General features: G+C 35.5%; 2 protein-coding genes across 3 annotated transcripts; one reads left to right on the forward strand and one right to left on the reverse strand.

Moving 5' to 3' along the window:
- Positions 1 to 1107: 1107 nt before the first annotated feature.
- On the forward strand, positions 1108 to 16905 carry LOC111517062 (uncharacterized). 2 transcript variants are annotated; one of them, XM_023173127.2, is made up of 9 exons: positions 1108 to 1249; positions 6803 to 6929; positions 8400 to 8883; positions 8945 to 9005; positions 11709 to 12506; positions 13128 to 13202; positions 13256 to 13402; positions 15235 to 15378; positions 16562 to 16905. In XM_023173127.2, the coding sequence occupies exons 2-9, from the start codon at positions 6868 to 6870 to the stop codon at positions 16675 to 16677; spliced, it is 1887 nt and encodes a 628-aa protein (XP_023028895.2). In that variant the 5' UTR covers positions 1108 to 1249; positions 6803 to 6867; the 3' UTR covers positions 16678 to 16905. The 2 variants fall into 2 exon arrangements, with proteins under 2 accessions (XP_023028895.2, XP_023028888.2); XM_023173120.2 differs by lacking the exon at positions 1108 to 1249 and adding an exon at positions 5050 to 5203.
- On the reverse strand, positions 1284 to 4735 carry Prp19 (pre-mRNA processing factor 19). Its single transcript, XM_023173132.2, has 8 exons — positions 4541 to 4735; positions 4256 to 4405; positions 3601 to 3869; positions 3323 to 3517; positions 2479 to 2680; positions 1986 to 2306; positions 1583 to 1787; positions 1284 to 1525 (listed from the first exon to the last, which is right to left on the reverse strand). Exons 1-8 carry the CDS (start codon positions 4557 to 4559, stop codon positions 1378 to 1380), a joined length of 1509 nt encoding a protein of 502 aa, XP_023028900.2. The 5' UTR covers positions 4560 to 4735; the 3' UTR covers positions 1284 to 1377.
- Positions 16906 to 17949: the final 1044 nt, after the last annotated feature.

Genomic DNA, 17949 nt, shown 5'->3' on the forward strand with positions numbered 1-17949 from the left:
TTTCTGAACAAATACTTGAAATGTTTCTACAGGAAATGACAGTTTGATGAATAACATTAAAATGATACTACCAAAATCTTATTTCACAACATTAAACTATACAAGGATTCCATAAGAGAAACATTTTTGAAATTCTTGGAGCTTCACAACTCTTGCCTAACTGCGCTGAAAATGTGAACCTATATTCCTCATTACATCCTCAACAGCTCTTTTGCAATAGCAGCTTCTGAAGCAGAAGAATGGATTTTCTGCTATATGAAAAATTGCCTCACATATGTTTCTGATATCACTATATTTTTGAAAACTGGTGGCTTTGTGTAAGCCACTAAATTCAAAAACTCATATCTCATGACTAGAAAACTTATCAATAAATATGGCGATCTGATATCCGACAACTATTTTGTTTTACAATTTCACATTCATTATTGAAAATGATGTGGTGCTACTTTATATGCACCTCTCTTTCTGACGTGCTTTGTTTTGCAGCACTGTACATCTGTGACACATCAAATTTTGTTCTTAACATCACTCAATGCACAGAGTACACTTGCCTTTCGGCAATTCGATGTTGATGGGTTGTTTCCAAGACCTATAATCTGTGTTACTGGCGTTTGATGTCATTTTTGGGGTAAATTTAAATTTCATTGCAATCGAGAAATTATCACAATGTCATCTCGGCAGGTTTTAAGGCTAATATATATGTCAGCCAAATCAGCTTTATTTTACCCCATTCACGTTCACTAACAATTCAACAACTTTTTAGGTTGACAATTATCACTAGGGGCTCATTTTCAAATGGAGTGAACTCTCGCATCAAGATAAAAATGGGATATCTCTTTCTAGTTTACTTTCAGAATAGAGATATCTGAATTCTTAAACTCAACAGAAAATGATTTGACAAATTGCTTCAACCAATAAAAACGCGCTAACGTTTCAAATGGACCAATAGATGAATCTATCGGAAATTAATCGGTGAATTTAAGAACTCGTCTACGGCTGAGTACCATCTGTCAAAAAAATTCACAAATATTTTAGACGTATTGGCCTTAGCCAATTGGGGATGCTAACCTAGGATCACAGACCATGGTCTGTGCCTAGTATGGGAAAGCTGTCAATAGAAAATTAGGGTACACATTGAAAAAATATTTAAGACATACATTGTGTCCCTTCAATTTCAATTTGTAAAGGATGTTTACTTTTATGTCAGATTTGAGTTAACTGAAGCCGATTTCCCCCTTTTAGGAAACCCGTGAGTAAATAAAATTGAAAGTAAAAACCACAAGATTACCTAATTATCTATTTAATACAATAAACACACTTTCAATAAAAAATCGTTTATGACAAACGCAAACAAAATTATGATGAGGCATGTTAACTTTATTTCTCTAAACTATACAATTTCAATGTTCTATCCATAGAAGTCGATGCGATGAATCTAGCGTGCTTACCAAACCGCACACCTGTCGCCATTGCTGTGTGGTCATTGAAAACTTTGAGCTCCTGCCACTGTTTACAGAGATAAACCCTGAAAAAAAAAAGATTAGCAATGGAAAACTCTACTGTTTTGCAATGGAAAACATACCTCACATCAGATCCGGCCACTGCCAAATATGTTCCGCTCTGATCGAAACATAAGTCTTTGATTTGATACCCTTCGTCAAGCTGCAAGGTTTTGAAATTCCTCAATTTACGCAAATCCCACAGTTTTACGCAAGCATCATCTGCTGCAGTGGCAAGATAATAACCATTTTCAGAAAACGATATGGTGGTGATCGCCCCAGAATGTCCTGAAAACAATAATAATGAAACGGAGTGAATAAGTATCAATATCCTCATATAATGTGGAAATTGAAGTGTTCAAAGCAAGTTTTTAAGGTATGCTACATACAAAATGGGATATCATATTGGTGAATACAACTATAAAATTGTATTGGACGTTCTCAACTTGAATAGTGTGTCTAGATTAGAATCATAAATTCAAATACCTGTGAAGTTAGCTACGTTGCTTTGCTCTTTCAAATCCCAAATTTTCACTTGGGAATCTCCAGTTCCAGTACCGAAAATAAGACCGTCAGGATGTAGTTGGGCTGTTGTGAGAGGAACGTTTGTATTATCTGTAACTTTGGTCAATAAACGTCCTGTTCTTATGTCCGAAAATGCCCAATGTTGATCCTCAGAGGTAGACAAAACGTAATCTCCAGTTGGATGCAGCGACAGGCCTGTGACGGGTCCATCATGCGCCCTTAACAGCAAAGTGGTCTGTGAAGTAGGCACATTCCAAACACGTATTGTTGAGTCAGGAGAAGCTGAAAAAGGTGGAAGGGATGAAAAAATATAAGTGACAACGTAAAAAGAAAGAAGAAAAAAAAATTATTCAACATTCATATTGTGATTACTTTTATGAAAATAAGTTCATATGAAGGTGCTTCTTTTTTGAAATAACATTAAGGACAATAATTTCAGTAATATCTTTCTTACCTGTGAGAACAAGATCTTCATCGGGATGATAAATTACTTTCGTGACTTTTTTTGTATGGCCCTTCAAAATAGCAACCATCTGCTCTGTGTCCTTGTTGAATACCGTAGCGTTTTTATCATTACCTCCAGTGAGTACTTTACTGGTATCTGAACTGTGAACATCCAAAGCTAAAATTCCTGGAATACTGGCCGAATGCAAACCCTAAAAATGAAATATTTTGTAAATGTTATCGGGGGAGTAAGACAAATTATTCCTAGTATTTATGGCAATTATCAAAAAAAACTGTCAAACAAATCAAATATGAATTTCAGATTACTCAATTTGTGCAGAAATGTTATTACGTTTCAATAAAAATCAGGTAGTTATTTATCCAACTTGTAACACTTTTAATTATAGATTTATTCATTCATGGAAAATATCTATATGGGAAAAATATCTATACAAATTTAACAAATTCATACTAGTGGTACTGCTTTTTGGAGAATCATGGAACTAGAATAGTTGCTGAGAAGGCAGCATATCGGTTGCTGCTGGATGCTGCGGAATTTTGCGTCGAAGGCATGTTTCTCGAGTTTTAATAATAGAACATCATGAGAGACATAGTCAAATGCTATTGACATGTCGCCACATCCAACCAATTTCCCACACCAGAACAAAAATACTGTCTCTTGATGAGTGTTTCACTAACCAAGTTAGCATCATTAGGAGTTTCAGTTGTCTCCCAAATTAAAGAAATTATTGCTCAATTCGATAAAGTTTTTGATTTTAAGAGTGTTGATCCATAAGTGCTAGGAATAAACATTTCGTAATCATTAAATATTTCATGAAGAATATTTCACTTACTGTTAACGAAGCCACCGTTTTGAAAGATCTCAATTGTTCTTGAGTTGTCAACTCTTCGGGAACGGTTCTGCCCCGCTTTTTCCGTTCCTGAGTCAGAACTGTCGCTTTCTCCTGCAGTTTCTCTATCACTTCTATGCTCATTCCTGCTTGTTCAGTTGGTTGATTCGCCACTCCGCCAGCTTCTGCAGCAACAGCCTGCAAATCATAAAATTTTGTAAGAAAATAACTGTGGAACAGAATTTTTTCTTTGTGAAAAATATATTTTTCTTAATTCTCACCGGCTGAGGTACAGTCGTAATACCAGCTTGGGGTTTCAAAGTAGCCAAAGCTTCTCTAGCTGCAGTGACTTCTTTGTTTAACCTAGAAATTGTTCTGCAAGCGGCATCGTGTTGATATAAAGCATGGCTGAGTTCTTGTCGGGCAGTTTGAAGCTGCTGCCTTTGTGTGAAACTGTACAACATTATGGCATCCCATTCATCCTGTAATAACTTTAGCGTCGCAGGAATGCTAGTAGCGCTAGGCGGTTTCGGTTTCACTATTGGAGGTACTAAACAGTAATAAAAAACAACATTGAACTATTATTAACAAATAAATTAAATCGTAATAACTTCTAGGATTTGATATCTTAGGTGAGGGGAAATGATAGGTTGAAATCCATTAGTTAAAAAACAGCCTTCCAAGATACAGCAGTAATAAATATTTGTTGAATGGAAAAGGGTAAAATATAAGCACAGCAAAACCTTAGCATCTCTAAACTAATGCCAGGATTTTATTTCTTTCCGCCTCAGTACAAACATTCAGTTGTTTGAATTCTCTCCAAGCATCCCTCCAACTACTATTTTGATGAATCTTACTCAAGTAATTATTTGCCTTTTTTATCACTTCTATCGTGAATGCATTTTAGAGGAGCCAGTGTCTAAAGATTTTACTCACTTTTGATTTCAACTAGATCATCGATACTGAGTTCTTTTCCACTAATAGGGTCTACGCCATTGTCTTGAATGTACTTCTCAATAATTCTTTTCTCGAATATGGCTCCTGATGCAGGAGATACCACTGGGTGCTCCGGCACTTCATTGGAAACTGAAAAACGGAATTTTAAGGTTAAGTTTGACCGGTACAGTCAAAAAGCAAATAAAAAACTTTAGAATTGAATACATAATTTTATATAAAAACATTTTCATTGTGAAGTTAGGACATAAACATATATTCACTCACTGGAACAATATAACGCCATTTTCGCAACAAAGTTAAACTAAACTATTGTGACAACTGACAATATGACTTGACACGATGGAACCAGTCTGGATTACCAACTACCAACTATATCATGAATTTGAGGGAATCTCATATTACTTCTGCCACACTCAATATTCTTATATGTATTTCAAATTCAATAAATTACCCGACTAGTTGACCACAGTATCTATCTGTGACTTGACAAATGGGATCCACACGTGTCCACACTGAATACAGTGCTACCAATAGCGTTATCTATTGGTAAAACTAGAGTACTAATCCTCTAATTCCTAATACATTGAAGGTACATTAGTTTTACCATTGTCTAAGAATTTATACAATGGTTTTACCATTGTATACAAAGGTTTTACTAATGGAAAAATATATGTAACTTATTGGAACCTATTGGCAATTTCATATTTCATGTTGGCAATCTTGACAATCAAACTGGTGGAAAAATTTAGATTTTGAATCAAGTGGGCTACATTCTAGTAGATGCCGTTTTGTTAAAAGTTGTATTAAGAATTTTCGCCAGAAATTATTCGAAAATGGAAAACAATTTGGTAAAATCTCTTAATAAAATTAAATCTACCATAAACGAAAATGATCAAGTCGTATGGGCATGCCAAGCATCTACTAAAAGTAAGTAAAAGATCAAAATTTTAATAGTAATGGTAAAATATGTATGAACTTGCATTCACTTTTCAAGACAAAACTTTAAACTTTATCAACATCTTTTTCGTCCCTATTTTGTCTTAATCGAAGTGTATATTACATATTCTATACTGACATAGTTGGAAACGTGCTTACTATAACTTACTCGTGTATTATTTTATTGGTATATATGAAGTTATTCATTTATTCTTTTACTTATTTATGAATTATAGAAACCTCCATTCTTATACATATACATTTATATGACTATTCTCAAGATTAATAACTCAAAATAAAATTTTATACATATGCAGTGGTATTAACTGTATATCCTATTATACTGCTTCTTAGAAGCAGTCAAGATGTACCATTGTTGAGCCAATACATTAATAATTGATCAAAGAGTGTAAACTCTCACGGCCGGAGATAAATGTGTCAAAGCTATTATTCGGGTTTTTCGACCGTTATCTGCAGGTTTTACGTTACGCAGGTTTCGACCGTTATCTGCAGGTTTTACGGCCAAAAAGACGGAAAATAGTTTTTACACGAAATTAATAGCGAATCCATGCTGTTGATTGTTGAAGTATTTAGAAATTGCCAAGATAGTTGCTCTGTAACAAGATATGATCTAATATTTTTGGAATAACTCATGGAACGGTTATGTCTCTGTGATTTTTTCATATTATTCTAATCCCTGATTTGTGAATGGGCCTATAAAGTTATTCTTCCAATATTCTGGGAATATGCTTCCAGCGAGAGACAAGTTAAATTATGTGAGAGAAAGAGAACTTAAAGTAAACCCACTTATTTTTATTGAAACCAAAGGAATTCCATCAGGTCATTAGCTAAAACTAGTATTCAAAGGAAAACTTTCTATGTTTTTTACCACTTTTATTTGTATAAGGACATTTTCAAACTTAGACATTAATGTTTAACGTACCTATGAGTTTGAGGAGAAGGAAACTGCAGTAACGTTAGTTACAAATAAAAGTTTCAATTCTCTTTTCTTCATTATGATTCCCTACCACATCCATCAATTTATTGAAATAAGGATAGCTTTGTAAGTATGATTAGTTTGATCTTCCTCTTGAAGATGATCACTTGGTGATCGAAACACGTGTCGAGATGTTGAAATAACGATTTGGTGTTGGGAAAAAACTCCAGTAATATTCATTACTACACCAAAGGTTCCAAACAGTGCATCACAAACACCTAATCAGAGTGATCAACAAATAAATCCATTGAGATAAATGTATTCGAATATATAACTCTTGATATATAACTCTCAGAAGTTGAGAAACTTGTGCGAGCTAAGGACTAACAAGGTCTTACCTTTCAACGTGTGATTCTTAACACGGTTGCAGAATCATCCCAGCTTCAACCAGATAAATTCTCTCGAGAAAAATATCTGGTCGAGGCAGGAATCGAACCCACGGTCTTCCGATCGTGAGTCGGGCGCACTACCACCGCGGCCAATTCCACAACATGGTACTTTGTTATTTCTTCATTTCGTTACCATTCTCAAGAGCAATTTGCATTTTTTTTTCCATTTCTTCAACTTATTTATCACTACCGTATTTTTTGTAGCATACGAGGAAGCATCGAACAAACTCACTTTTCGATGTGACCAATTAACAAAGGAGATTGCGAGGATGGTTGATGAAATCAAAGAGTTTCAACCACAAGTTGAGATTCTGGAAAAATGTGTTGATGTGTAAGTTCATCTTATCTGATAATATTTTTTGTACTTATAGTGTAAGATATAATGTGTATGGAGGTAATGACAATTCATCGAAGTGCTTTAGAGGCTGATGTGGACTCATGAGACTCGAAACGACTTCATTATAGAAGTAGACATTCCATTTTTCAGCACCCAAATATTATTAAACTCTGAAAACTACTAGTCATTCATCTGTTACATCAAAATACTGTAGGGTAATTTAAACTTTGAAATTTCTAGCACTTTCGAATCGAAAAAAAAATTATTAATTATATATTGAAGACCTTGAAAAGACAAGAAGAACGCCTGCTTGACATCACTTGATTTCAGTAAGGCGTTCGATACTTATTTGGACCCTGATATATTGATAAAAAAATTGAAATACTTCGGTTTTGATGTTATGTCAGTTCCTTCAAAACGTTGACAAAGGCTTGTTGTTGGAACTGAAATGTCTAGCTCTGAAATGATACCCAGAGGAGTTTCCCAGGAGAGTATACTGGGTCCACTATTCAATACACTCGTACATTGCCGATATTTTGCCTCCTTCTTGAAAGATTGTCAGTCCCATCAACGTGAGGATAATACTCAAATATATTGTTTTCAACTTCTGAAACTTTTCTTCCTTGTATAATCAACAGAGATCTCAAAATTACTGCTTAGCTGTTGAAATCGTATTAATTAATACTTAACGATAATAAAACGGAATTGATTTTATTTAGTAACAACAACAAGTCAAAATCAATGATCACTTTATCTTTATTAAGAACCACATCCCACTCAATTGGCAAAAGGGCCAAAAAATTACAACTTATCCCAACAAGTCGTGACAAGTTGTGCCTCTGACCAACCTTTGCCTTCTTCCTTCCATGTACACGAACTGTTTCTCAGAGTCGACATTTCTGATCTATCCAATTTATAATGGACTAACAGTATTCAAGAATCAACACAAGAAGCGCTGTTTTGATTCTTCATAGGTCTCATCAGTGGTGCTAGTCTGATCCATGAGAGTACTGCTGTTTTTAAGTAGATACTCATGATTTCTTTGAAGATATTTCGCTACTCGGCAGTCTTCTGACTGGTTCATTTCTTCTATTTCTTCAGAAAACAATGCAGAATAATGGGTTTAATATGTTTTTTCATATCTTTTCATAATACCCATTTCAATAATCTTGTTCCCTGCACTAGCTTGTACAGTTCATTCTTGTTTGTATTTTTTTTCTGGTTAAAATTCTCACATTCGTATGAGGCATGTCTGCAGCTATGTCTCTGTTATAAAACCATATTTCTCCAGGTGTCATCTAAAAAGACAGTATCCGTTATAGACATTTCCCAGTTTTCTTATCACCTGCAGATCTTAGAAACATAGACAAATATATATTGAGGTTACAGAAAATTTGGTTTCTTCTTTTTTGACAATACACTTTGTTTGAATCATAGGAAAAGTATTATTAATATTTTTTTCAGTCAGAATGAAACTCTTAAGATAAGTCAGCAGTCTCTTCTGACCCATCGTTTGTACAAAAAATGCGTCGAAGAGAAACTAACCGAATTCGAAAAAGAAGCAGACACCCTGGTACAAGATTACTCTAAGAAATATCAACTTCGTAAGGAAGAACTGGAGCGTACTAATCCAATGTACAAAACTCTGGAAGAGAAAAGAACAGAGCTGCAGAAATGCAAAATCGAATGTCTGATTCTGCAGCAGAAAATCTCCCAACGAAAACAAATCAACGAGCAAAAACACGAGATACAAAGGAAACTTTTTTATTCGGATATGGTATCATTTGCAGCAGCCTGGTTGAGGAGAGACAGAATTTTAAGGGAGTTTGAAGAGGTCAAACAGAAGGAGAAAGAATGCATGATTAGGTTGTTGGAAATAAAGGAGAGTTTCAAAATGAAACAAAAGATGGGTTATTCGAGGAAAGATAACAAGGTTCCTCGAATTGAGGTGAGTTGCATCTCTTCAGTAGAGTTAAAAAAAAACGTTGAAATCATACTTTGATTTACAGTTTCCTAAAAATAATGTGAAGAATGATACTGCAGCGATGCCTGGGAAGAACCAAATAAATGGTAGGTACCTGAATATCAGATAAATATTATATAAACACTAGCAGATCTGACTACCCGTTGCTGTTGATGGGGTATACGTATGTATGTTATTCAGTACAGTGAAATTGCTATTTACGAATAGAAACAGAGGAATGTCGTAGACGTTCGTCTCGCTGTTATTTGTACTTTTAACATAGCGCCATCTATTGGATACTTGCTCAATCCAGTCAACTTATACCGCCATCTATTGGATATTTACTCAATCTATTCAACTTATACCGTAACAAATAAAATTGTGACTGTAAATTAATGAAAAAGTAATTAACTCTGACTCTATGTACAAAAAAGCTAGCTGAAGCGTTATATTTTTCTTGGCTCAAGGTCGATCTCAGATAATTTTTTGACCATTTTTTGGCAAGAAAAGCTTCTCTCACCCAAACAATTCGTCGTTGATGTACATCCGGATATACAAAGAGCTATGTCCATGTTCGGATAAATGTTCTGCAAACTCTGTTTTCGCAGAAACAAAAATGGACTCTCTAATGATGTAGAATCTGGTTTCATTGTTAGAAATTGCAGAAACTTTCATAATATTAAAGCAATGAAGCTGTTGTATTTCACCTACTTACGTTCGAAGATAGAATATGCAAGTATCGTCTGGAGTCCATTTTATGAGATTCATAACATAGCCATTGAAGGAGTTCAAAGAAAGTTTTGTAAATTTTTTATTTTGAGAATAGATGGTTCTTACCCTGAGAGAGGTATCAGTAATGATGTCATATATGAACGTTTGGAACTTTTTAGTTTAGAGCATCGCAGAAAATGTGCGTCGCTCATATTTTTATTCAAGTTAGTGAATGAGAGAGTTAACTGTCCTAAAATTCTTGAACAAATTAACTTCAATGTACCACGGCCAGCTTTACGATCTCAATCCATTTTTAGACCTCTCAGAGCAAGAAATAACATTATGCTCAATTCCCCAATATATGTTATGTGCACAAATTTCAATAGCATTTGTGCCCATGGTGATTTATTCTTCACTATTCTTGCTAACATGTACTTGAAGTAGGTAATTAGAATTAGTTTTTCTTTTTTGTTCATTTTATTTTTCGTTTATAGTTAAGTATTGTGAATAAAATTTTATATTGTCCTGTAAATGGGTAACTGTTGGACAATAAAGCTATTATTATTTTTTTTTCACCGCAGTGTGCGCTGGTCAGGCCCTATCCCCCGAAGTCCCGATACATTCGGGAGGGCGCGCCAGCATTATCAACCAATGACCACTCCCCTCACCGTGGGATACGTGATCATTGGGTCCGAGAATAATGTGCCCTGAGCAAGCGCAGTGAGCCAAGAATGACAGCCTTCTGCATCTGTGCGGCTAAGATTTCTGCCTTAGTGCGGCAAGCCGGTATGATTTCAAGATTCGAGAGTAGAGAGGACATCATTTCACCAAGGACTCCAATAATCAGAACAACCGTCTTGATAGAGTGATCTGGATAGAGTCTGCGTTTTTCCTCCTCTTTTGTGACGATATTCGTCTCGCCAGGAGCTGAAAACTCCACGACAAATATCGTTTTGCTCTGGTGGTCGAGAAGGACCACATCAGGCTTATTAGCTTTTATTATTATATTAGCTATTATTATTATTCTATCAAAATGCTTTGCAAAGATATGTGGCTCCAGAAATGTATGCATCCTTGAATAAGGTGGCGAACTAGGTGTTTTCCTCCAGAAAATGGAAGTTTGCTACTCTCGGAATGTGCAATAACAAGTGAGAGAGAAAAGTCATCGGCAAAACTTTTGCAGACATATCTATGAGACATCAAAAAACCGTTTTACAATAATATTTTTGATTTCCATGATGTAGCAAAAAAATCGGCCTCCAAGTTTACCGCCCCAAAAATCTGCCGCCTTAGGCTCAAGTTTTCTCAGCCTGCTGGAAAATCCGTCACTGGGCAACGCGTTTTTGGCCCAAAAATTGTTTAGACTTTTACAATAATTCGTGAGACTTACCTAGATATTTCAGCGGCTATCTCTCTTAAGACTTAAACGACAATTTTCTGTCATCATTTTCTTTACTCTAGCGATGTTGAATTCAGTTGAGGATGTCGATGGCCGACCAGATTGAGGCCAACCTTCCGTTACATCTCGACATCTTTTAAATACACTGTACCACTCATACGCACGGTTTTTTTTTGATTCAGCGTAAGTATTATGCAACACTGCTTCGGCAGTGCCAACCTAGCTACAAAAATAATTTCGACAATATCCCCACGCGAATTTTTATAATAATGAAGTGCCTATTATTCAAATATCTACTTGGAATAACTAGATTTCGTGATGCCAATTTTTTTCATTCATGTTTCATTGTAGAGTATCGTTTCTTCTGCTCATGTAGTCGACCTAATCATCTCAACAAAGAGCACGTCTAAAGAATATTGGACGATGTTCACTACTGGAATAAGAGGGAACAGATATCAGTAAATCTCAACTGTGATAATTCCCCTTACTGAGATGGAAAAGGTGAATGATTCATTTCCACTTTTTTTTCAATAGCGAGGTTTTTCCATTTGTTGAATTGAAACATCTAGGTATTATCCTCGATAAAAAAGCTCATAAGTCGCTTCCTGTCTGAAAAGCACCTACTTTCAGTGAGAAGTGAAGATAATTTATGCATTCACTATGTATTTTTTAGTTTTCATAATGTATTTTGCTTTTCCAGATCTGAAATTATTTGAGAAACCTCCGACCACCAATCCATTCTATGAACTGACGAACCTTTTAGATGAAAAAAAATGTACCCTTCCAGATACCGTCAAAACTGATTCAAGAAAGACATTAGCACCTAGTAATCACCAACAAAAAACTGAGTTCAACAGTACTCACTCTAAAGTGAGAATTTTGGAAAACAAAATCATAACGCCTCCTAGTGTACAAGCTAAGCCAATCGAAACTCTCACCAAGGAAGAAAGAGGTAAAGCAATCGAAGCGAAACTTCAAAAAGTCGTGCGAAACTTCAACAGAAATTTATCTAGACGGCACAGTCAACATACTCTAAAAACTCTCAAGAGCGATCTTCAAAACGGTAAAATTACGGACCAGCCTCAAGAAGAGAAGCTCGTTCCGATGGAAGGGGTAGAAAACTCGAACTCTCAGAAAGAAACTGGTGCTACTCAGGATCTGGCGAATTTGAAAATCCTCAGTCAAGATATGAACGAAAATGTTCTGAATTTAATTTCCCAAGAGTCGACGAATAATCCGGAATCCACCTTGAAGAAGTTCAAATATAGTCCAGAGAGAAAACTTTCATTACTGAACAAGCAAGACTCCACGCAAGAAGAAAAAACTGGTGGTAATTTGTTTGGAATGACTCCTCTGAGAAAGAGTCAGAATGTGCCAAAAAGTCCGATTATTGACACAAAGAACAGCCAAGATTTTCTGCAGAGAACAACGAATAATTCATTCAAAAAATCTGAAGCTGCTACATTCTTGAAAACTCCCCATTTCACCATGAAGTCAGGTAACTCTGGTCAAACAGTAGGTCTCAGTAAGTTGGATCCATATGGATAACATTTTTTATATTGCTTTTGTAAAAAAAAATATCCCCCATAAAAAGATCTGCAAGAAAAAGAAATAAACTGCGACTATCTATTAACAATTTTTTCCAAAACCTCAACGATGAAATAATTTTATAATTGGTGGTTGAGGTTTGAGTCCTTGCAGAACTTTTTATGAAGAATATCTGTTTCCTCTGAATCACCGATGAAAAGGTTTTCCAACTTACTGAGACTTACTACAACGACTGTCCAAGATAAGGACGATCAAATTTTTCGGAATACATCTGGAACCAATTTTTTTTCACACCTTCTATCTTATATACGGTATGCCTCATGCCAAACTTCTTCCTCTCAGGCTTGGTGAATTGAAAATACGCAGCGTGGTCGTTGAAACAAGTTCCAATAGCTAGTTTAGTCTGACCAACATACATTTTGCCTCAATCCTCACTGCTTATTCAATGGAACCTTCAGGAGAGATAGAAGTTTGGAATTTCAATTCGACATATTAATGTGCTTTTTATGAATAGTGTAACTTTTAGAAAGAACTTTTTCATTTAAAAACATCATTAATTTTATTATACTAGGTGCAAATCCGTTTCGTAGTCCCTTTGCTAGTGAAAAACATAAACCAGAATCAAACAACTTTTCAGGTAAACCAGGTGAGTTTTTTCCGGAAACTAATTATTCAAAATTTTCAATCGGGGTTTTTCAGGAACTAATAATCAACCGTTTAAATCCAACGCAGCACCTCTGGATGTTTTACAGAATCTACGAAATGATGTTAACAATGTATTTAAGAAACCAACAGATACAGGTGTCGTTTTTGCAAATCAGGAGCAGGCTCATGTGGAAACTATGGGTAAGAACTTTTTTATATATGCTCTTGCAGAGATTTTTATAAGTTGTAATTGTGCTAGGTTCCAAACACCCTGTATACTTTTGATTAACCAAGCGTTAGTATACACATCATTAGGAGGCAATTAGAACACAAAAATAGCAACGTTATTACAATTTTAGAGAGCATACATAATTTTTGTATAAAAAATTACGAAATAGTTTATACCCCTTTATTTACTTTTTTCAAACTTATTGAGTTCTTGTTTCTCAAACGTTGTTTTCTAGAAATACACTTTCAAATTTGAATTCTGAATAAATTTTGTCTTTCTGTTTTAAAATGATTTGTTCAGTTTCTCAATTAATTTTGAACTTTTACAATTACTTATTGACGCCTATAGATGGCATCTTCGTAGATGGAGATGTCATCACCTTTACTTTTAGGTGTTGGACCGATGGTTAGAACAACCGTCTTGACAGAGTAATTTCGAGTACGAAGAGAAATCTCTCTCTCTCTTATCTCTTTCCTCAACTCTTCGTCGCTCTTAGACGAATATCGTCTTATTTTGATGGTCGAGCAGGACCACACCAGGCTTATATGCTTGAATCAGGGTAGAGAATGAATAGTTCCAATAAAATCGGCATTTCTCATTCCCCACAACGGATTCGATATTCTCCAGAATATAAGACGACACCGGTGTCTCATCAACACCGTAGGCGTGAAAAAGATGGTAATGAAACGTGCGTAGGTCAGTGGATATAGGCTGGGACCCCATATGCTGGACCGCGACAGCAAGTGCGTAAGCATCTACGATGTCTCGCGGCTGTATCTGCACCTGGTGTCAGGCTATGATGAGCCTCTCACTTCAGTTCACTCAACCTGAGAAAAATAAACGTCAGGTACTATGGATAAGCCAAGGTCTTCAATATTGTTGAAGACCTTGGCTCATGCATCTGCTGATACTTGTGTAACGGCAAGTGATCTCGGCGGCTTTGATGTGGATCCTTTACTGAACGGGTTCCAACTCGGTGACAGAGTTGTGGTCACCTTGTTCAGTGTCAAAAACCAAACCCAGTTTATCAACCTCTAGTCAGTAGGGGGCTTTAGGAAGTCGATCTTTTGATGAGTCCCGATAGCGTAGTTGGTAAATACGCCCGTCTAGAGACCATGAGTTCCAGTTTCAACCCCTGGTCGGGTCACACTTTTTCAATTTAGTTTTTTTTCATTATTGTCTGTATACCGCAAAATTAATCTTATGTATTGTTACATCTCCGTGTTAGGAATCACACGTTAAAAGGTAAGACCTCGTTAGTCCTTAGCTCGCACAAGTTTCTCAACTTCTGAGAGTTGTCGTTCGTATGGGGGCGGCAGCTGATTAACGCAAAAACTGATTTTAAACTGACTGATGATCTCACTTTGGAAATATGAGTTTTTAAAAAAATTATTTATTTTAAAAAGGGGAAAACGTAATCGAACAGAAACTGACTGTAAATATAATAACTGATACAACTTTAATGTAACTGTAATTATAACTGACTTATATCGCCACGCAGGACGAGTTTATAAGAAAATAAATGATTACGTAGTATGAAAACAAAACAAAGAAAATAAAGGTCTTCCGTATCGTTGTTTGAAAACTGCGTATTGCCGGATGTCGATTCAGCATAAGTCAGCATCGACATTGGTCTTGTTTATCCATGTCACCTTGGGTATGAATGGAGAAGGTCAATAAACAACATATAACAGTATTTATATTACAAACGCTGATAATAACTGAAAAAAGGTGAATGCGAATGATAAACAAAAAAAGATATTTATTTAGGATAAAAATCAATGTATGCCATGTTGTTTTTCAGCTACCAGAACAAATAATGCATTACACAGCGAGGAGAAATCTGTGAAACCAAGTGAATTCAATGATGAAAATGATTTTTTTAATATGGGAGGTCAATATAACTTTGGAAACGTAACCCAATTCTCCCAAAATCTAAACGAATCAGGTATGTCATTTCTTTGAGCCAACAGAGAAAAAATTCGTTTATTTTATTTGTTTGGAAAAGTTCTTAGAGTATTCGAATAAGATGTGATACGATTGATATAATCTGGACCAGTGAAAACGACCAGTATACTCATTTTTGAAAAAAATCTCTTTGGATCGTTCGAATTTTATTGTCAAGGAAAACCTCATTACCTCACCCCCTCCAATCTAACCCTAACCAGTCCAATCTAATCCAATCCAATATAATAAAATCCAATTCAATCGAATCTAACCCAATCCAATTCAATAATTTTTTTATAGAATTCAGATACGTAATGTCTTAGACAAGGAAAGTCTGAACCTATAACATTCATTAAAAAAAATTGTCAACTTATTTCAAACAAACTTAAGATTGGATCGCATCCCGTCGTAGGGATAGAAGGTACAAGGTTTTAAATGTGCGCAAAAGATTTCTTTCTCGAACGAAACGAAACTATTTTTTTTTCAAAAGTCAACTGTGGGAAATCTGCTTTTGTTTCGTTTTCCTTTGTCCATCCCGAACACTTAATTCTAACTACAGTTGGATCGATGAAAGAATACATATACGTTTTTGTTTTTTTTTAATTTCACTAATAGTGGGTTAATTCCATAAAATTCGTCAGTAATTTACTAATTATTCTGTGAAAACGTATTTCATATTCCATCTTTTACTTTCAATATGTGGCAGTTTATATATTCCGGTACGCGGAATATTAGACAGAGCTATTCCCAATTTGAGGTTAAGATTTATAATTAGCGTATAAAATTTACATAATGTAAAATATTAGTGGCTGTCTTTTATTAGTTGTGAAAACAACTATTCGTGTAGTATAAAATAATTGAAACCGTAGAAACTATTTAATAAACAACTACGTTCGTACTACCACGTAATAACTGTCAAACGATAGTAATAGGTACGTCATCAATCAGTCTCAAAATTCAAAATATTTCCAGCTATGCTCTCTGCTCTCGTTTCACTTTAACAAGTTAACAAGAGCTCTGTCTTTAAACAAACGGAAACGTTAAATGTTTGGTCTTTCTTCTACACTTGAAGTAGAAAAGGATGCTATATAAAAATATGTGTTTCATCGCGTATTTAATTGATGAGCGTGTGTATTCTTTGTCGACGCAACTGTATTTGGTAAGATCACTAATTTGTTTTTCAGTCGACTATGAGACGGTATGGAGCCCCCCGGAAGCCGATTTTGCCAAGAGTCCCCCCACTGAGAACGCGATATTTTCTTTCGGGAAGTCTAGTACTGGATTTGAAATCAAATTCTGAATAGAATCAAACGCTGTTCTAAGTATTGCATTCGTTCTAACAATTTTCAAGGGTGAAACTTAGATTTTAAGATTTATGGAAAACACGAAATGTATTTTTTGTTGTTAATTTGTTGTGAGAAAAAAAGCATTTGTTTAGTTTTACTAGCACACTCTGTATTATCATGCCTGTTTGACAACGTCAGTCGTGCTGTCATTTGAAAAATTAAATTTTGAATTTTTGTGGAAATGTGATATTACTTTTATTCATGGGACACTGTCTATCAAGGTGAGTTCTTCCACATTTTACTCGTGTAGTTTAGTTGAATGATAACTATCATCTTCAGCGTTGACGTAAAATTAGTTTGTAAACAAAACATTGTAAAAAATCTATGAAACATATTTGCTAAATTGAACACATCACTTTTGGTTTTCAAATTCAAATTTCAATATGTAACTAGTTTGATTTTGTCCTTACACCTGTCGTCTTCCACTTTTGGAACGATACAATTTAGAAACATGAGCTGTGGATCAACCACGAATTTTGCTAAATCATCTCATGTTTCCGAGGAAAAAATCAACGACTATGATTACACGGCAGCTTGAATGAGTATTTCTAACAACCGATGTTACTTAAATCAACGTTAATGTCTATGTAAACACCTTTTTCGTCGAACGTTATCAAACCGATTCAATAACTCTTAATATTGTGACAAATTGAAGAATTACCGGTCTTAAACAAATTTGTTTCTAATAATATTTCATTAATCACAAACTAATTTATTTACAACACTTAGCAACTAACGCTTAATTTATCTCCACTATTTGAATTCCTTTTTCAACCGCTCGATTCACTCTGTATCTGCAGAGTAGGGAGGGTGAGTGTAAGCCCACAGCACTTAGGCCACATGTGACCCATTGTCCATCCTCCCGAGGAGTTGTCCTCCTAGGTCATCGTCCATCATGCCCTTTCCAGGCAGGTGGGCATGTCACTGGGAGACATCTCCTTTATATCGTCAGGTGTAGGCCAAGACTCGCCGAACACACACTCTCTTATTGACTATAACTCTGGACATTCGCATAGGACATGCCTGACAGTTTCATCTTCCTGTTCACACATCCTGCATAGAGGTGTGTTCATTCGCCCCATATTATGGAGGTGTTTTCTTAGTTGACAGTGGCCAGTCAGAAATCCTACTGTTAAGCGTATATTTTTTCTGGTCATCGGCAGATATTTCTTTGGCGTCAGCTTCCCAGGGTCGCCCAAGGTTATCCTAGCAAGATTGCATCCTTT

The sequence above is a fragment of the Leptinotarsa decemlineata genome, unplaced genomic scaffold, assembly GCF_025532065.1.
Source record: "Leptinotarsa decemlineata unplaced genomic scaffold, Ldec_3_MD MMD2_tig00001064_RagTag_RagTag, whole genome shotgun sequence".
In the NCBI taxonomy this organism is placed as follows: domain Eukaryota; kingdom Metazoa; phylum Arthropoda; class Insecta; order Coleoptera; family Chrysomelidae; genus Leptinotarsa; species Leptinotarsa decemlineata.

Bases quoted from the DNA above. Each gene is read 5' to 3' on its own strand.
- Prp19 (XM_023173132.2), bottom strand. The intron at 2,307-2,478 runs GTAAGAAAGATA...CACCTTTTTCAG, and splicing joins TGAAGATCTTGTTCTCACAG to CTTCTCCTGACTCAACAATA. The intron at 1,526-1,582 runs GTATGTTTTCCA...TTTTTTTTTCAG, and splicing joins GTGGCCGGATCTGATGTGAG to GGTTTATCTCTGTAAACAGT.
- LOC111517062 (XM_023173120.2), top strand. From the start codon at position 5,110: ATGGAAAACAATTTGGTAAAATCTCTTAATAAAATTAAATCTACCATA. The intron at 12,507-13,127 runs GTAACTCTGGTC...TTATTATACTAG, and splicing joins CCATTTCACCATGAAGTCAG to GTGCAAATCCGTTTCGTAGT. The intron at 13,403-15,234 runs GTAAGAACTTTT...GTTGTTTTTCAG, and splicing joins GGCTCATGTGGAAACTATGG to CTACCAGAACAAATAATGCA.